Raw genomic sequence first — 19,289 nt, 5'->3', positions numbered from 1 at the left:
ATACAAACCCTCGCAGGACCAGGTGGTCTATGTGTTTCGCCCTCTGTTCTCCATTTATTGTTTGTTGCAAAGTCTTTATCCCAAATGAAGGACTCTGTAATGGCAAGTCTGTCTCCTTCAGCAGAATACATGATGACGGATCTTCTACTTGGCTTCATTGCACTTTGTTTCCCGCAATGTCAGACAATTAGGAGACTGGGAGTGAATGCTGTAATGTCTCTCTAAGTTCATGTCTTCTGCTTCCAGGTCCAGCTCCCGGGGATGAAGTGGGTGGACAACCACAAACCCGTCTTCACGGTGGATCTGGTGGCAGCTTCCTCTGTGCACACGCAGGTGCAGTGTTTAGAATATCACTCATTAGTAGAACATTGGTCCTTAAGGAAGTAATTAACTGATAGTAGAGAAGTTACGCACAGAGGACTGATAACAGGAACGTCACTGACTCCTCCTGGCAGTGGCAGGCTGGGCCGGGGGGCAGGGTGCCATGTGCCCCCCGGGCCGCAGCTTCATGCAGGCCGCGGGCAGTCTGTGTCACTGTGACACAGACTGCACCGCGTGTGTAGTGCTGACCGGACGGAGTTCGGTCAGCGCTACACAAGTGACAAACACACAGCCGCCGTCTCCGGCAGCTGTGTGTTTGTTTTCATCAGCAGCCAATGAGAGTCTGTCAGACTCTCATTAGCTGCTGCTGCGCCCACTGCAGGAGCCGCTCCATCTTCCGGCTCCCGCAGTGGGTAATGGGAGAGGCGTCATGATGTCATGTCGTCTCTCCCATAATGCAGAGCGGCCCGGCCCGGGAAGGACAGACGGAGGAGCGGATGGTGAAGGCGGGAGCGGGGATTGAGGTAAGTGTGTTTTTTTTATTTTTTTTATTACGTTTATCTGCCGGGGGAGCCCCTACTGGCACTGCGGGCACTACAAGGGGGAGACCACTACTGGGGGCACTACAAGGGGGGGAATACTACTACTACTACTACTACTAGGGGCACTACAAGGGGGGAACCACTACTGGAGGCACTGCAAGGGGATGACTACTACTACTGGGGGCAATACAAGGGGGGGACTACTACTACTGGGGGCAATACAAGGGGGGGAATACTACTACTACTACTAGGGGCACTACAAGGGGGGAACCACTACTGGAGGCACTGCAAGGGGATGACTACTACTACTGGGGGCAATACAAGGGGGGGACTACTACTACTGGGGGCAATACAAGTGGGGGGACTACTACTTCTGGGGGCACTACAAGGGGGGGGGGACTACTACTACTGGGGGCACTACAAGGGGGGAACCACTACTGGAGGCACTGCAAGGGGGGACTACTACTACTGGGGGCAATACAAGGGGGGGACTACTACTACTGGGGGCAATACAAGGGGGGGACTACTACTACTGGGGACACTACAAGGGGGGGGTGACTACCACTACTGGGGGCACTACAAAGGGGAACCACTACTGGGGGCACTACAAGAGGGAGGGACTACTACTGGGGGCACTACAAGAGGGAGGGACTACTACTGGGGGCACTACAAGAGGGAGACCACTACTGGGGGCACTACAAGGGGGGGACTACTACTACAAGGGGGGACTACTAATGGGGGCACTACAAGGGGGGCTACTACTACTAGGGGCACTACAAGGGGGGACTACTACTACTAGGGTCACTACAAGGGGAGGGGACAACTACTAGGGGCACTGCATAGGGGGGAGGGGACTACTAGGGGCACTACATAGGGGGGAGGGGACTACTACTGGGGGCACTGCATCGAGAGACCACTGCTGGGGGCTCTATAAAAAGGGCAATACTGGGGGTACTGCATAGGGGGGAGACTACAACTAGGGCCACTATTTAAGGGGCACTGCATAAGGGTTACCACTATTGGGGGCACTGCATGGGGGGTGGACTGCTACTGGGGGCACTATATAAGGGGCACTGCATAGGGGGTACCACTACTGGGGGCACTATATAAGGGGCTTACTACTGGGGGCACAAGGGGCACTGCATAGGGGGGGATCACTACTGGGGGCACTACTGGAGGCCTGCATAAGGGGGCCCTCTCCTGGGGCACAGGGGGGCACTGCATATGGGCACCACGACGGGGCTGCTTCTAATCTTTATTTTTACTTTACATTAATCCCATATGGACCCGCCTCCTCCCTGGAACAGGTGAGGGGTGGCGCCGACGCACGCACGTTCTTCGGGCACCCTGGCTACACGCTACTCCTCTGCCAGGGCCGCCTGCATGCATTTGCCCCCCAGGCTAAAAGTTGCCAGCCAGCCCCTGTCCACTGGTAACTGAGAATCAGGATTTTACTTTCTAGGGGACCCTGTAAGTGATGGCAGGGATTTTGCAGACACATATGAGGCCCTGGAAGTGGGTGGTAGCCATTTTACTGACACCTATGGGACCCTGTAAGTGATGGCAGGATTTTTACTGAGACATATGGGACCCTCTAAGTGATGAATTCAACAGATCATGTAACTTCTATCTCTGATGTCACTGAGACATAACATATATGCGGGACATAATGGCAGGGCTGAAACTAGGATATCTGTCACCCGGTGCAAGGCAGCAATTTTGCGCCCCCTCCCTTCCTGTACCTGGAGTTTGTCCTTGCTCCTCCATAAAGCAGTGCACTAAACAGACGTCCCTGGTATAGTGACTTACATTATTCCTTACACCATAATGCCCATTACACATTATGCCACACACTGTAATGCCTATTATCAAAGTGCCACTTACATATTTGCCCGACACCATTTTATGCCCCACAGTAATGCTTCTAGTTACTTTAAAATTACCTGCTCATTGCCAGGGGGTTTATGCTCGTTGCCATGGGGTTTCATGCTCGTTGCCATGGGGTTTCATGCTCGTTGCCATGGGGTTTCATGCTCGTTGCCATGGGGTTTCATGCTCGTTGCCTGGGGTTTCATGCTCGTTGCCATGGGGTTTCATGCTCGTTGCCATGGGGGTTTATGCGCATTGCCAGGGGTTACATGCTCATTGCCAGGGGGATTTCATGCTTGTTGTCAGGGGATTTATGCTTGTTACCAGGGATTCCATGCTCGTTGACAGGGGTTACATGCTCGTTGCCAGGGGGTTTCATGCTTGTTGTCAGGGGATTTATGCTTGTTACCAGGGGTTTCATGCTCATTGCCAGGAGTTCCATGCTCGCTGCCATGGGGTTCCATGCTCGTTGCCAGGAGTTCCATGCTCGTTGCCATGGGGTTCCATGCTCGTTGCCAGGAGTTACATGCTCATTGCCATGGGGTTTATGCTCGCTCCCAGGGGGGGTTTATGCTCGTTGCCAGGGGATTTGAAGGGAGTAGATGCAGCTCTCGGCATCTTCTCCCTTCAGCGCCAGCGTTCCCGGCACTTCCGGGAACCCTGTGTGCATTGCGCTCTGCTAACAGACACTAGAGGTCCAGTAGGACCTCTAGCATCTGTCTCTTCCTTGGCGGAGGCCATTTTTGGATGGCCGTTTTCAGCAGATTCCATGAGGACGGCTAGTCCGCATGGAATCTGCTGAAAACGACCATCCAAAAATGGCCGCCACCAAGGAAGAGACAGACTCTAGAGGTCCAGTAAGGACCTCTGGCATTAGTCTCCTCTTTGACGGCGGCCATTTTAAGATGGCCAAGTCAGCTTTTTCACCCCCCCGCAATCCCCACCCGGTGCACGTGCACCTCTAGCCCCCCCCTAGTTGCGGCCCTGCAATGGGCCGCGGGACCACACTGAGTCCTTTTTCCAAAGAGACAGGGGATTTTGTAACTGATATCAGGGAGTTTACTGACACACAGCGGACATAGTAACTGTCACCAGGGTTTTTATGGAGACCTAGTGGACCTTGTAAGTGATTGTGGGATATAGCGGAGATACAGTGGACATACTAATAATCCATAGCAGACATAACACTGACCTGTGGAATACTTTGTAGCTGATTGAGATGTGACCACATTGATTTGGAAGTATCACCGTTTTCACGCTCTCTTTCTCTCTTTACAGGATCCCAACTTAGACAAGTTCTTCACTCTGGTGCAGGTGTTGGAGGAGCAGAGTTTCCCATTCCGGCTGAAGGACGTCATCATTACGGAAAGTAACGTGGAGTCGGAGCTGAAGAGCAGTATGGGGAACCTGCGTCTCGCTGCGCTCGGACCAGCCGTGTGCTTCTGCCACCAGCTTCTGGACAAGCTGATACTGCTTATTGTCCGGCCCCCGGTTATCGGGGGGCAGATTGGTCAGTGCTGACCCCACAGTCCCTTTCCAGCTTCTATTCTCATTTTCTTATCCCCTTACTCTTCACACCCCAGCAATGTCCTCTCCCCACCTCTGCTGTAAGTGACTCTGTACATATCTTCAGGCCTTAGTCTAACTTGTTGCTGTTCCCCTGTACTTGCAGTCAACTTGGGCCGTGCAGCCTTTGAGGTAGTGGCTCTGTTGGTAAGCCAAATCCACCGCACCCTAGAAGGATCTCAAGACCAGCATGGCAGGAACGGGCTACTGGCATCCTATCTACATTACGCCTTCCACCTACCCAGCGACATGCCAGCCCAGCTGCACAGCTGTAAGTATAACTGATGGGTGACAGTTGGCACATCTCTCTATGTGAAGAGCGTATTACACCGAAATTGTTGGAGGTCGGCATTTATTTAAAATACAGGTTATTTATTCTATGGAATTTTTCTAATAACTTATCCCGAAGTTTATCGCTTATAATTGGTGTATCTCTATTTTTAGAAATGTAGAGACGTTGATACTGTAGAAACCAGGTCAGTGCGGTGGGACATTAGGGCTTCATTTCCTAACAGTATTAAGGTGCAAAATTTGCTCTGAACCACAGCAACCAAACAGAAATTAGTTTTTATCGGTATAGTTAGACAATCCGGGCCATTTACTAAGTGCAGCCGTTTACATAGATCCTCGCTTTCTAGCCATCGACCAAATGTTTAAATAGACTGCAACTGTAACACTGCCATCTGCAGGCTAAAGACGGTGTTACTCATGTCATCATATATAGAATTGCTGGGGGGGATCGGTATGTATTACCACCAGGGAGGTACCTAACCCTAAGTCCTCCCCGGGAGCCCTAACCCTTGCCCCCCCTGCGACTGTCCGCGCCCGGCTTATCTTCGATCAGGATGCTGGGCTCCCGGCGTAGGTAAAATGACAGGCGTCAGGACTTCGACGCCTGTCATTTGTACCTTGCCGGGATTAGACAGTCGGGAAGCCGGCGGTCGGGTTTGCGTACGTCGGCTTCCCGACTGCTTCCCTGCTGGGGTAGCTACCCTAAAGGGAGTTTCTAAACAAAAACACCCATGGATACAAAAAATTTTAAACCTGGAGTGCACTCACCAGTCTTCAAAAATATCTTCTGTTGATCCACAATCACAGCATGGCAAGGTTATGGCATATCGGCTGGTCAGAAGTATCAATTAGGTGACTGCCCCCTGCAGGCCAGTGGCTCTCAGCTTACTAGTTAGTTCAAGCAGATGAAGGAGGAGTATTTCTACTTCAGGGTCCATAGGGGGTCCACAGGGTTGACCTTGGGGTATAGGTTGGGAACCAAATCCGGGCACCACGCAGTTAAAGCTTTTAGCTCCCAGGATGCACTTGGGTCCACTCTCCCTATAACCCCGCCCCCCAGCCAGAGGCACCTCAGTTTAAGTTGGTGCCCGGCCGGAGTTGGGTCACCGTTACTGCAGGGGGGCTGCTTAGCAGCCCCTAAGCTTAAAAGAGTTTTGTTTTATTATTTTTTACTACTCTTCAGAGCGGCAGCATCAGACTGTCCAATGGACGTCTGAGCTGCCGCTCCTACACCCCGCCGGCGCTGCGACGCCAGTACAGATCTGGGGATCGCAGCGGGACCCCAGAGTCTGTACTAGCCGGGCTCTGGAGGAATCCCTGGGCTGCTGCCGGATCGACGGGGACAGGTAAGTCGCGTGGTCACCGCTTGCGGTGATCCACGTGTGAATATGCAGCCTTATGCCTCCGGTCTCTGGGGACAGACCGGAGGCGCTAGCGCTGGCGGCGGGCTCCCCCTCCATGGAGGCATACCCCGCGTGTCCACAGCCCACCAGGGATTATAGCGGCAGCGGGAGCCGGCATCCCGGGGGGTCAATTGCTAGCCAGGGGAGGAAGCCTTCCCTGTCTAGCGGCTCCTCCCCTCAGCTCAGCGCGCCTTTCAATAATACAGTCTGGCGTCGCTGAGCTGCTTCCTCCGCGGGCCACGCTTCTTCTGAGGTCTCCAGTGGCCATTTTCTCTCTGGTGCTGCAGAACTCTTAGGATGTCAGTGAGCCCAGTCCCCCTGCGTACCTGGCCATTTGGGTGAGTGTACACAGCGCTATAGCCTTCCCAGACACTGAATCTGGGCAGTTGAATGTAGCGACATTGTGCAGTATATTATATGTCATGCTTATGTATGTATATATATATTTTTCTGCATTGTATGTGACTTATGCTAGTGCTGACTGTCTGCTTTTTCTCTCACCTGTCAGTGTATATCTATCCCTTTTCTTTATCTGCCCTAATACAGGTGTACCTGGGGTGGTTCTGAGACCTCACATATATATATTTGTTAATATCTGTGAGGTTTGTCACATACTGTTGCGTGCTGCACGTTGCCATATTTTAGATGGAACTGTGAGTTGCATACGCTGATAATGGGTCCCTGCAGCTAATCTTAGCGTCAGTCAGGACCGGTATGGCGCTGCTTAATATTTCCGTCAAGATAGTCAGATATATCTGACCAGGAGATTGCACACGATACTGCACCCATTATTGCTATCCTGCAAGTCATAGCCTGCAGGAATTAGTGCGGAGGATTTTAACTCAGAAAGGTTTATGTATGCGGCACCATCTGGTGCGGGGCCCCTTGCACGACCCCCTTAAAGGGCGTTGTTTCTCAGGATACTCTCCTTTGAGGATCGCCGGGCGGGCCCCATTGTCGTCACTCGCTTGGAGTTACTTCACCATACTGCCCTTTTGAACTCGGGGTATCTCGCAATTTCTTGCAATTTACCCCTGTGCAACAGACTGTCGCTCCCCGCCGGGGTTTTTCACAGTACATGAATTACCTCCGATACCACATCGGTCTGTCATTCCCCTTGCAGGGATTACCACAACGGCCACCCTGGTGGATGTCGTTTTATACGAAATACTAATTGGCGTGATATACGCCCTGTGGTTACTGACCAGTGGCTCTGCCGTGAACTGGATGGTATATTCGGCTCTTTCCCTCTCACATGGGGGGAGCCGATTTCAAGTATTATTATCCCTGCTTTGGGGCTGGTAGCCAGGTTCATTCTGGATATAGAGAATGTCGATCCTGCACCTGTATCATACATCTCCCGTTTTCTGCCCAAGGGTGGATCTCATAGTGGGAGTCTGGCTGTCCCCAGATACGAGGAGTCACAAAGGCCTCCTGTTTCCCATTCCCTGAGGGTCCTCACAAGTTATGGAAATCCCCTTCTGGGATGGATTTGTATGTTAATCATCGGGTTACAGGCATTAATACGCCTCCCATCCCGGCCTGGATGGATTTTACGGATCCGTAGGTGGTAACTTTGCCTGAAATCAATGTACTCGTTTTCAGGGCCTGTTGCCCGTCCTACCATGGCCATCGCATGGTGATGCTTTTGTGACGTTTTTCCCCTCCAACACGTCTGAGGTTCAAATATCTTTTTGCCGCTCACAAAATATGCAGTGGTCATATGTGGGATTACCTCATGGGATGCCGGTCTTCTAACTTTCAGGGTTTCGGCGGCGTCTGTATCCGCCGCAGTACCCTATGGCTGCGTTATGGGAAAGCAGAGGTGCACACTCCTTCCATGGGGAAGTTCTTGTTTGGTCCTGACCTTGACAAGATCGTTGCATCATTGGCAGTATCACTAATGGGGAGATACCGTCTTTAGCTACTCCCACTACATTCGGACTAACTCTGTTAAGTCTTTTTGTCCTCAGGGTCAGCCTAAAGGCCTGTTTTTTCCTAGGCTGTCGGCCTCCATGGGGGCCACCATATCCAGTACCGAGCAGTCCTGGACTTCCGGACGACCCTGTTTCTACACCTGAGGATATACCCTCAGCCTGACGGGACAGGTCTACATCTGGGGAATTTCCAGAGTGAGGTACTGATTCTCAACGGCCTCTCATTGCTCATGCAGCCTCCTCACAGGCATTGTTACACGGGCCCTTCTTCAGACCTGATCAGGGCCTTACAATCCCAGAAAGCTATACAGTCTTTGTGGTAAGCAGAGCTATTTCGGCCAACCTCACTATCTCAGTGAAGGACTGGTTGTTCTACTTTCTTTTTGGGGCGGTGACCGACTGGTCCTCCTTTGCCTATACTCTGTCTCAAATCCCTGAATCAGATTCCAACGGTGCCTTGACTCAGGTGGAATCATCCATGCTCCATCATCCGATGTTTGGAACCTGGGGATTTTATGGTATATCCGAGTATTCAGGATACGTACCTACGGGTACATACAGAGCCCTCTCATCAGCATGGGTTCAGGTTTGCTGTGCCACAGCAACACTTGTAAGTTTCGGGCTCTGCCTTTTGGGGCTGTCCTCAACTCCACCGGGGTTTACCAGCTTTATGGATTTTCTGACAGTTCACCTGTTCAGTGTATCCGAATGCTCCTTTCTCTGGACGGTCTCCTGCTTTTAGCAGGATCACCAAGGTACTTTACCGCCAGGTCAGGATAACCGGGGCTTCTTCTCGGCACAGATAATTAGTCAACGGAGAAAAAGTCCTCCCTGCATCCCTCACAGGGTTTTCTTCATCTGGGAGCACTGCTGGATTCTCAGAATCTGAGAATTTTTCTGGCGTAAGACAAGATCTCCACTCTTCAACTTCGAGTGTGCGGATATCTACGCAGTCGACATATGTCATTACTCTTTGTGATGCGCGGTCTACCAGAGTGTCTACCTTTTGGTAGGGTGGAATGTGCTCAGTTCCATTCCAGGCCTTGCCATAATTGACTCCCCTCCAGATGGATCGAGTTTTTTCCATCGGATCGCTGTTCGAACGATGATACTTTCTCCGGAGGCGAGTTGGTCTCTGTCCGGGTGGCTATGGCCATCTCGTCCAGGGTGTTCTTTGCTAAAGACAGTGTCTGGTCCGCATTCGTTTCGGGGCAGTTGGACGTCTGTCGCTTCTGCCCTGCCACTTAACTTGTTGATACTTTAAGCTGTCTTGGACTTTCACTCTGGCCTAACCCATTTGTCACGGTAAACCTGAATAGGTTCAGTCCGACAGTGTCACAACAGTGGCTTCCATCTAGGCAACACTGGTAGTTGGGTGGCAATGTTAGGAATGTCACCCATTCTGACATAGTCCAAGGGTCTTCTCCTGGCCAACTCTGCGGTGTTTATTCCCGGAGCTCTCCATTGGGAAGCGGGCTTCCTCAGCCGTCACAGCGTGCATCCCGGGGACTAGTCTCTTCTCCAAGAGAGGTTTCAACTCCTGGTGAGCAGAGGGGGCCTCCCTGAGGGGATTGATCCCCATGGCCTTCTGACTCGATCACACATTACCGGTGTTACAGTCCAGCTCTAGGAGTACTGAAGCTACCTTCAGTGACTCTTTGTCAGTGAAGTGGTCCTTCCACTTTGTGTACCTGTGTCCTCCGGTCTCCCTTCTTCCTCGAGGTCTTCGGAAGTTTAATTCGAGACGGAGGGGCTTTCCTTCTGGGGGCTCCAGGTCGTCCCAGACATCACTGGTACTAAGATTTTCGGAGTCTCCTCATCGATGCTCCGTTCCTACTGCTTCACTATCTGGACCTGTTGTCTCAGGGTCCTTGTTTTTCCCTGGATCTGGATCGCTTGTCTTTAACTGCGCCCCTACTGTGGTCCTCGGGCTTCCCTGGCTCTGTCTTCATTGAGATGTTTAGAGCAGATAGGCCAGACTTTGCTGGGATCTGCCACGGACTGTGGCATACATAATTCTTATGGTATCGTACCTGTCGATACGATCCTCCGGTGTCCAGGATTTCCAGATATTCTGGCATTCCTTCCAGCTGGCTTGGGTTTCACCCTTGGCCTGGCCTTCCTGACAATGCGGATCTCTACACTGTCGGTATGGTTAAGATATGGAATTGCTCCGCTCTGGTATCCAGTTCATCCTTTGGAGTGTTTTCTGGATTATGTCTCCACTTGTCCTCCCTAGGGACTCCTGGGGAGTTAGTAGTGGTTCTTTGTTCCCTCCGGGGACATTCAATGGAACCGCTGGTTGTGATAGCCATTACATGGTCTATTGTTTAAGCTCTCTCTCTCTCTCTCTCTCTCTCTCTCTCTCTCTCAGGGTGTTTAAATCAACCAGGAGAGTGTCTGAATTGGGAGCGTTCTCATGTGGCTCCCTCTTCTGGAGGGCATCATGTCAGGGTGTGAGTTGCTCTCGCCCTGTGTTTCTTCTTAAAGTGGTTTTTAGGTTCCATATTATTCTGGAACTTATGGTATGGCCATTCAGTTCCCAGTCCTCTCGGCTGGTGTGGCCTCATGGACTGTGGTCCGGCCTCTTTGGCTTTATGTGATCCGTTCAAGTTCCTTATGGTAATCGGACTCCTTATTGGTGGTCTGCGGTTTCTGGTTTTAACAGGAAACGATGGCCGGCCTATAATGAAATGTTGACTGGATGGCCTCGTATGTCTTCCTCAGGGGCCTACCCATGGGTGGGCATTTCTGTCGTTGAGGCTTGTTTTTTTCTCGGGCCGTGTAACCCTCGTGGGCGGCTCGTCGTGGCGGCTCGTCGTGGCGCCTCGGCTGTTTTGCCTTACTAGGTGTCCACGTGGTCTTCTGTCCATACCTTTTTAAGGTTCTAGGCATTGGTTTCTTTTGCCTCTCAGGATGCTTCCTTTTTGGCGACGGATTCTCCTCTCAGCACAGGAGCGTCCCCACCCTTGGTTGAACTGCTTTGGGACATCCCCAAGGTCAACCCTGTGGACCCCCTATGGACCCTGAAGTAGAAAACAAGAGATATGGTAAGAACTTACCTTTGTTATCTCTGTTTCTACGAAGTCCATAGGGTCCACAGGGCGCCCGCCCTGACGCACCTGGCTTCATATGGGCTGTGTTACTGGTCACCGGTTTCCCGTCTCCTTTTCTGTGAGTATGGTTCTAGAGTGTTCCAGTTTTCTCTCTCTTTTTCTCTCCTCCTCCGGCCTTTGGCTACTTACAATCTGAGGTGCCTCTGGCTGGGGGGCGGGGTTATAGGGAGAGTGGACCCAAGTGCATCCTGGGAGCTAAAAGCTTTAACTGCGTGGTGCCCGGATTTGGTTCCCAACCTATACCCCAAGGTCAACCCTGTGGACCCTATGGACTTCGTAGAAACAGAGATAACAAAGGTAAGTTCTTACCATATCTCTTGTTATTCAATTCAGAGCCATAAACATTACGGAACGGGCTGAAGAGGGCATCCTAAGGATGTAGTCCTCAGTGAATTATGTGAGTTTTTTTTGTTTTTGTTTTTTTTAACAATATAGAAATCCCATTTTCTCTTGTGTTGTATTGGGTCACATTTGAACGGTTGGAAGTCCCAGAGTAGCTGACAAGAGCTAAGTGGGTGGAACAAAAACAAACAATGCTAGCTTTAATCCCCTGAGACACACTGGGTGCAGCACCGTAAACCCAGAGCTGGCATCTTCCTACCTTACAAGATACAAATTTTTGTAAAATCTTGGTGAAGGTTACTGGAAGGAAGGGCATTGCTGCCCTTCATAGCCGTACCAGGGAGGCATCATCCCGGGAAGCACAGCTTGAGCAGAGTCATGATGCTATCATGGCTGTTTTAATGGCTGCCTTGTGCAGTGTTGTGAGGTCTCCAGAGAAGGATAACAACTTTGAAAATCAAGTCTTCAGTGTAGTGTCACCTCTAGGGGCATAATGGAGAGGATCAGCGAGAAATGATCGAGGTATATGGAAGATGCCTCATTGGGAGTAAACAGGAGAACTGGTACAAAACATCTCCTGATAGGTTCAGCCCTTTCCTGCAAGGTGCTGTTCTCCGATCCCCTTCTGGCTGTAGTGATGACCATGCAGGAGGCGACCATACATGTCAGTACATTCAATGCAATATCTGATTAATGTTTCATACGGATGAGCTTGTAGAACTGGGTACAGGTCTTAGGGTATTGCTGGGGAACATTACGGAGTGGCCCTATAAGACACTGAAGGTAAACTGGATACCATAGAAGTAAGAGGAATTTTGGAAAAGAACCACAAGGGCCGAGACGTGAGCTGAGATGTGAGCTTCATGGTTAGGTCCTGTCAAAACTAGTTTTCAGGTCCAATATGTGACAGGCTGATCAATAAGATAGCTGCTGAACTTTCCATTTGTGATATTGGAGCTACCACCTTCTGAGAGATAAGGGTGTCGTCCTCAAGCTCCTCCAGTGTTTTACTCATTGGTTGCTAATTGAGCCCCCAAAGTTGTACATAATTTGTTAGTGAAGTCTGGGTACAGACAGGGACAGATCAGATTTCTGTTCCTCCTCTGGCCCAACTAGGGAGATCAACAGTATAGAAAAATAAATCCGTTTACAGGCCCAGAAGGACAGGACCTAGGTCCACCTCCTAAAGACATAGCTAGTTAGTGACATCATGGCTTTGGGGTATGCCCTGGAGGAGAAAGAAGTATCTCTTGGAGGGGGCATGTCCTATATCCACTGTTTCTCTTTTCCCAATTGTAAAACATGAGAATATTTAGGCAACGTTTTGAAAAGAACAAAAAATAAATCATATTGGGATGAATTTAACTCTTCAATCTCCAGCCCACTTTCACCACTGTAGGCCCCTGTGATGAAATCTGAAGAGTAAATGGGCCTGTTTTTATTTATTTTTTGGGGGGGGTTTTCCAAAATATTTTGTGCTTTCTTTTTTCTGTATTGTGTTTTTTCATCTGTTTCATGGTCTTCCTCTTAGTATGGTAATGGCCTTCAACGTGGTCTTTTTCTGTTGTCACAGCTCTTGGCCATCCTTCGGCCTCCGCCGTTGTCCATTCTGCTACACTTTCTCGGGCCACAGGACGCCCCAGCAGTCTTAACTTAGCACGTTGCAGGAGTATTAGTAACAGTAACCCTGATCTGACCAGCTCTCCGGGCACAACCGATGACGAGGAGGTGCAGAAGATCATGGGAAGCAAGGTACATGTTGCGTCATCACTGATAGGGATATGGGGCTCGGGCTGTGGAGATTCCTGGAAGTTGCGACGCTTCTTGAAATAATGGCTGTTTTTCTCATTTGTTATATTGGATCTCTTTCCTTTATATTCCTTCCAGCTTTACTCCAATAATTTCATCTTATTCACTCCTATTTCCCTCATCTTTGTCCTAGTAATTAGATCATCTCCTCCCCAGTGTATTCTTCTCTGCTCAACCTCCCTTTTCTCTTTTTTTTACCTGGAGTTCTGTTTACTGGGTATCATCCCCTCACCAATTTCCTCTTTACTAGGTATGTTTTCTCACATGCGATCTTTCTTCCCAGCACTCACTTTACTGGATCTGTTTTATCTTCTAACCTTCTATCTATCTTCCTTCATTCTCCTGTTTGGATATGTTTTCTTTAATAACAGGCTTTTTTTTTCCCAGCATTCTTTTTACCTTTGTATATTTTTTCTTCTGATCTGCTTTTCTTCCCGGCATTCTCCTTACTGGGTATGTTCTCTCTTCTCACCTGCTCCCTTTCCTCCCGGCATTCTCCTTACTGGGTATGTTCTCTCTTCTCACCTGCTCCCTTTCTTCCCGGCATTCTCCTTACTGGGTATGTTTTCTCTAATCACCTGCTCCCTTTCTTCCCGGCATTCTCCTTACTGGGTATGTTCTCTCTTCTCACCTGCTCCCTTTCTTCCCGGCATTCTCCTTACTGGGTATGTTCTCTCTTCTCACCTGCTCCCTTACTTCCCGGCATTCTCCTTACTGGGTATGTTCTCTCTACTCACCTGCTCCCTTTCTTCCCGGCATTCTCCTTACTGGGTATGTTTTCTCTTCTCACCTGCTCCCTTTCTTCCCGGCATTCTCCTTACTGGGTGTGTTCTCTCTCCTCACCTGCTCCCTTTCTTCCCGGCATTCTCCTTACTGGGTGTGTTCTCTCTCCTCACCTGCTCCCTTTCTTCCCGGCATTCTCCTTACTGGGTGTGTTCTCTCTTCTCACCTGCTCCCTTTCTTCCCGGCATTCTCCTTACTGGGTGTGTTCTCTCTTCTCACCTGCTCCCTTTCTTCCCGGCATTCTCCTTACTGGGTGTGTTCTCTCTTCTCACCTGCTCCCTTTCTTCCCGGCATTCTCCTTACTGGGTATGTTCTCTCTTCTCACCTGCTCCCTTTCTTCCCGGCATTCTCCTTACTGGGTGTGTTCTCTCTCCTCACCTGCTCCCTTTCTTCCCGGCATTCTCCTTACTGGGTATGTTCTCTCTTCTCACCTGCTCCCTTTCTTCCTAGCATTCTCCTTACTGGGTGTGTTCTCTCTTCTCACCTGCTCCCTTTCTTCCTGGCATTCTCCTTACTGGGTATGTTCTCTCTTCTCACCTGCTCCCTTTCTTTCCGCCATTCTCCTTACTGGGTATGTTCTCTCTTCTCACCTGCTCACCTTTCTTCCCGCACTCTTCTCACTGGGTATGTGTTCCTCTTTTTTCACCCTCCCTTTCCTCCACCCTGACATTCTCTTTACTGGGTATATTTTATCCCCTCATTTTTTTTCCTGGGACATTTACTTGGTAAAATGTCTTTATTCCCCCACCCTCTCCACCTTCTCCTGGGCATTCTCCATAATGGTATATTTTCTCTCCTCCCTGGCGTTCTCTCTCTTGCAGGGCATCGATCGCTCTCACTCTTGGGTGAACTCTGCTTATTGTCCTGGGGGTCCAAAATCTGTGCAACGCCGGACCCAGCCCAGTTCCAACACTGAGCTCCGACAGGTGGCACTTCTCATTATACGTGTTATGCATGTGCCAACCTCTCTATGCATGCCCTCTGCATCCATTTCACCAGTAGCTGTGTAATCCTCTGTAACTTAGTGTAGCATCTCCTGTCTCCTGTGGTAGATTTGCTTACACCAATACCACACCTCCAAATGTATGTCTCTTTTTATTCTGACCCTCCCCATGGTCGTTAGTAGTATGAGCTGGACAGCCGAGAAGAGGAGGGACAAAAGCAAATTATCTTTGGATAAATATATGTTGCATCTAACCATTGTCATAATTCTGCTACCTCTCATTACTCCATATCCTTAACATCCCATAAGCAGATTACTCTTAAAACGCAATTGTGTATATGGTACGCCAGATATGAATAAGTGTTGCTCATACACCTGTCTGTAGCACAGTAGGGGGAGATGTATTATACCTTGGAGAGAGGTGAAATGGAGAAGTTGCCCATAGTAACCAAACCGCATCTAACTGTCATCTTATTTCTAGCACAGCCTGTAAAATGACAGAAGCTGATTGGTTAGTATGGGGAACTTCTCCACTTTATCTCTACCGAAGGTTTGATACATCTCCCCCTTAGCGAGACATACTAGAAAAGGCTCACCCTTAAACTGTGGCAGTTAAAGAAAAGATACAAGTGAGGGAGATGTATCCAGTGAGGACGGCTGCACAGAGCTGATAATTGTTAGGTAGATGGTGGGTGATGCCTTCTTTTCACCCGCCCACACAAGACCCTTCTTGGCAATGTCTTCCAAACCGATATTGGCCTGTCTAGCTTTACAGACTCAGGGGCATATGTATCAAAGCTTGAGGTGAGATAAAATTGTGAAATATATATCACCAACCAATCAGCTCAAAACTATCATTTCTTAAACACAGCCTGCAAAATGTAAGTTAGAAGCTGATTGGTTGGTGATATACAGTATATCTCACAATTTTATCTCACATCAAGCTTTGATACATATGCCCCTTAAACATCATAATCGCATAATAACGTTCATATGTGATATTGGTGTGCGACCGTATATGTGATATTGGTGTGCGACCGTATATGTGATATTGGTGTGTGACCGTATATGTGATATTGGTGTGTGACCGTATATGTGATATTGGTGTGTGACCGTATATGTGATATTGGTGTGTGACCGTATATGTGATATTGGTGTGTGACCGTATATGTGATATTGGTGTGTGACCGTATATGTGATATTGGTGTGTGACCGTATATGTGATATTGGTGTGTGATCGTAGATGTGATATTGGTGTGTGATCGTAGATGTGATATTGGTGTGTGATCGTAGATGTGATATTGGTGTGTGATCGTAGATGTGATATTGGTGTGTGATCGTAGATGTGATATTGGTGTGTGATCGTAGATGTGATATTGGTGTGTGATCGTAGATGTGATATTGGTGTGTGATCGTAGATGTGATATTGGTGTGTGATCGTAGATGTGATATTGGTGTGTGATCGTAGATGTGATATTGGTGTGTGATCGTATATGTGATATTGGTGTGTGTGATCGTATTTGTGATATTGGTGTGTGTGATCGTATATGTGATATTGGTGTGTGTGATATTAATGTGTGATTGTATATGTGATTTTTGGTGTGTGTGTGACTGTATATGTGATATTGGTGTGTGTGTGTGACCGTATATGTGATGATGGTGTGTGTGTGTGATCGTATTTGTGATATTGGTGTGTGATCGTATATGTGATATTGGTGTGTGTGATCGTATTTGTGATATTGGTGTGTGTGATCGTATTTGTGATATTGGTGTGTGTGATCGTATATGTGATATTGGTGTGTGTGATCGTATATGTGATATTGGTGTGTGTGATCGTATTTGTGATATTGGTGTGTGTGATCGTATTTGTGATATTGGTGTGTGTGATCGTATATGTGATATTGGTGTGTGTGATATTAATGTGTGATTGTATATGTGATTTTTGGTGTGTGATCGTGTATGTGATATTGGTGTGTGTGTGACTGTATATGTGATATTGGTGTGTGTGACCGTATATGTGATATTGGTGTGTGTGTGTCCGTATATGTGAAAGTCGTGTTCTTAAGTTTTGCTGTGGGTAAAACCACCTGGGGGGCAATTTATGAAGAATGTTCTACAGGTAAGTGTGATGAAATGTCAGAGTTTAATACAGCAACCAATCACATTCTAGCCGTTTGCTTTCAAGTGCACTATATAAATAGAAAGCAAACATCTGATTGGCTGCTCTGGGTGGTAATACCTTTTCTCCACAGTTACAGTGGAACGCGATTAATAAAAGCAGACAATAGTATATAGATATAGATCATTGCTACAGATGGTATGATACATTAATACCAGTATGCATGTAACACGATTATCATTCATCAATGTAATCTTTCTTTTCTTCCCCTGTACTATGCCATCTCTTTAACCCCTCAATGTCTCTCCTCTCTTTTTTCCTGTTACCTTTCCATCCCCATTTTCTTGCAATCTTTTAACTCCTTCATAGAACAATGAGCGCAGTCCAAACCGCATATCCAGCTACATGGAGGGTGACGTCTCCTCCACCCAGCCTCGGCCCACCGCCAAAAAGGTACATTGTGTGGACTGACACGGGGCACTTTTTTGGAGTTACCCCAGTGCCCAGCAGCACAGAAAGAAACATTGATTTGTTATCATCTTTAAATGGCACCTTCCCCATTAGTCAGTGCACCATATATTATGTCATATTTTATATTACATTTTAGTTAATGTTAGAATTGCTGTGCTCTAGTATTCGGCTGTGTATGCCATTCACCTGCTTTTAACCAATTTCTGTTCAGTATTAACGCTATTTATATCTGAAGCACGGTTCTCTTATTTTCACTGGATTTCTGTTTAACAAATGTATTCTCCATTGTTTTCAAGTAAGAAATTTTGGGAACTATGAGTTCATATTCTGACAGGAGATGTACAGTCATCTTCCCACCACAGGGTGACATGCAGTCTGTCCCTCCCACCACAGGGTGACACAGACAGGAGGGAGCTATGTTACATGGGGCATGTTCCTCTCACCACAGGGTGACACAGACAGGAGGGAGCTATGTGACATGGAGTCTGTCCCTCCCACCACAGGGTGACACAGACAGGAGGGAGCTATGTTACATGGGGCATGTTCCTCTCACCACAGGGTGACACAGACAGGAGGGAGCTATGTGACATGGGGTCTGTCCCTCCCATCACAGGGTGACACAGACAGGAGGGAGCTATGTGACATGGAGTCTGTCCCTCCCACCACAGGGTGACAGACAGGAGGGAGCTATGTTACATGGGGCATGTTCCTCTCACCACAGGGTGACACAGACCGAAAGGAGTTTGTATTTACTCCACATGGTTACATAGTGGTGTGCAGGCTTTACAAATACTAAATAATGTAAGTAACATTTAATTTGCACTTGGGCACCTGCAATTTGCGCCTCACTGGGACACTTAAGCCGTATCTTCTTAACTTTTTCAATTACGAGCTGAGGACTTTTGACTATTGCGCACCGGAGTCATGGGTGACCGAAAAATGAATGTGGCCTCCCTGGACATGCCATATCTGCAAGCCATGTTCTTGCATGCACACGTCATCTATTCTCCGCTGCTTCTGCTATGCAGAGCAGCAGATGAGAAAGGGCTTCCCAACAATACCCCCCTCACACCCCCAACCACCACTGGGGGACACTGCGGCCAGCAGGTGTAACGACGGGACAGTACCCTAAAAGCGGGACTGTCCCGCCAGAATCTGGGGACGGTTGGGAGGTATGATTGAGCATTGGAGACTCCATAGGGTAGATTGTGATGAAGGGGAGCCACGGTATGAATGTGACTGTGTTTTTCTTCTGCGTAGCTATTACATGAGGAGCTGGCCTTGCAGTGGGTGGTGAGCGGCAGTCCTGTACGTGAAGCAGCTCTGGGCCAGGCCTGGTTCTTCTTCCAGCTGATGGTAAGTGTCCGAGGAGTCACATAGGCTGCAGGGACTGGATGAGGGATGTGTTAGGCAGTGGTGTCAAACCTGGGCCCCTCCAGCTGCAGTGGAACTACACATCCCAGCATGCACTGCCAAAGTTTTGCTATTAGGGCATGCTAAACCTGTGGCAGTGCATGCTGGGATTTGTAGTGCCAACAGCAGCTGGAGGGCCCGAGTTTGACACCACTGTGTTAGAGTAAGATCCACGTCTGTGTGCAATGTGGAGGTGAGCGTCCACGTTTATTTACACTTACACGTCCCCATTATCGGAGTCTTCTCTTAGTTGTGTGCGGTTTCTGTTTCCAGACAAAGAGCATGGCGCTGCACCTTCATAACTCAGAGAGACTGGACGCTCCCCGCAAGCAGCGCTTTCCAGAGAGATTCGTGGACGACATAT

At 48.9% G+C, this 19,289-nt stretch overlaps 1 protein-coding gene across 12 annotated transcripts in view; it reads left to right on the top strand.

Moving 5' to 3' along the window:
* DOCK6 (dedicator of cytokinesis 6) overlaps positions 1-19,289 on the top strand; it is a 112,766-nt gene that overhangs the window by 58,937 nt on the left and 34,540 nt on the right. For 5 of the 12 annotated variants that reach the window (XM_088462209.1, XM_088462208.1, XM_088462210.1 and 2 more), the window contains exons 19-26: positions 247-333; positions 4,011-4,242; positions 4,405-4,569; positions 12,961-13,139; positions 14,801-14,905; positions 17,411-17,494; positions 18,773-18,868; positions 19,199-19,289. The exon at positions 19,199-19,289 is cut by the window's right edge and continues 50 nt beyond it. In XM_088462209.1, coding sequence (XP_088318335.1) covers positions 247-333; positions 4,011-4,242; positions 4,405-4,569; positions 12,961-13,139; positions 14,801-14,905; positions 17,411-17,494; positions 18,773-18,868; positions 19,199-19,289 — 1,039 coding nt within the window. The remainder of the gene's footprint in view (positions 1-246; positions 334-4,010; positions 4,243-4,404; positions 4,570-12,960; positions 13,140-14,800; positions 14,906-17,410; positions 17,495-18,772; positions 18,869-19,198) is intronic. The other 7 variants (XM_088462213.1, XM_088462217.1, XM_088462212.1 and 4 more) reach the window with 3 other exon arrangements.

The sequence above is a fragment of the Taudactylus pleione genome, unplaced genomic scaffold, assembly GCF_031769625.1.
Source record: "Taudactylus pleione unplaced genomic scaffold, aTauple2 ptg001161l, whole genome shotgun sequence".
Lineage (NCBI taxonomy): Eukaryota > Metazoa > Chordata > Amphibia > Anura > Myobatrachidae > Taudactylus > Taudactylus pleione.
This window is presented reverse-complemented; position numbering and strand designations above follow the sequence as displayed.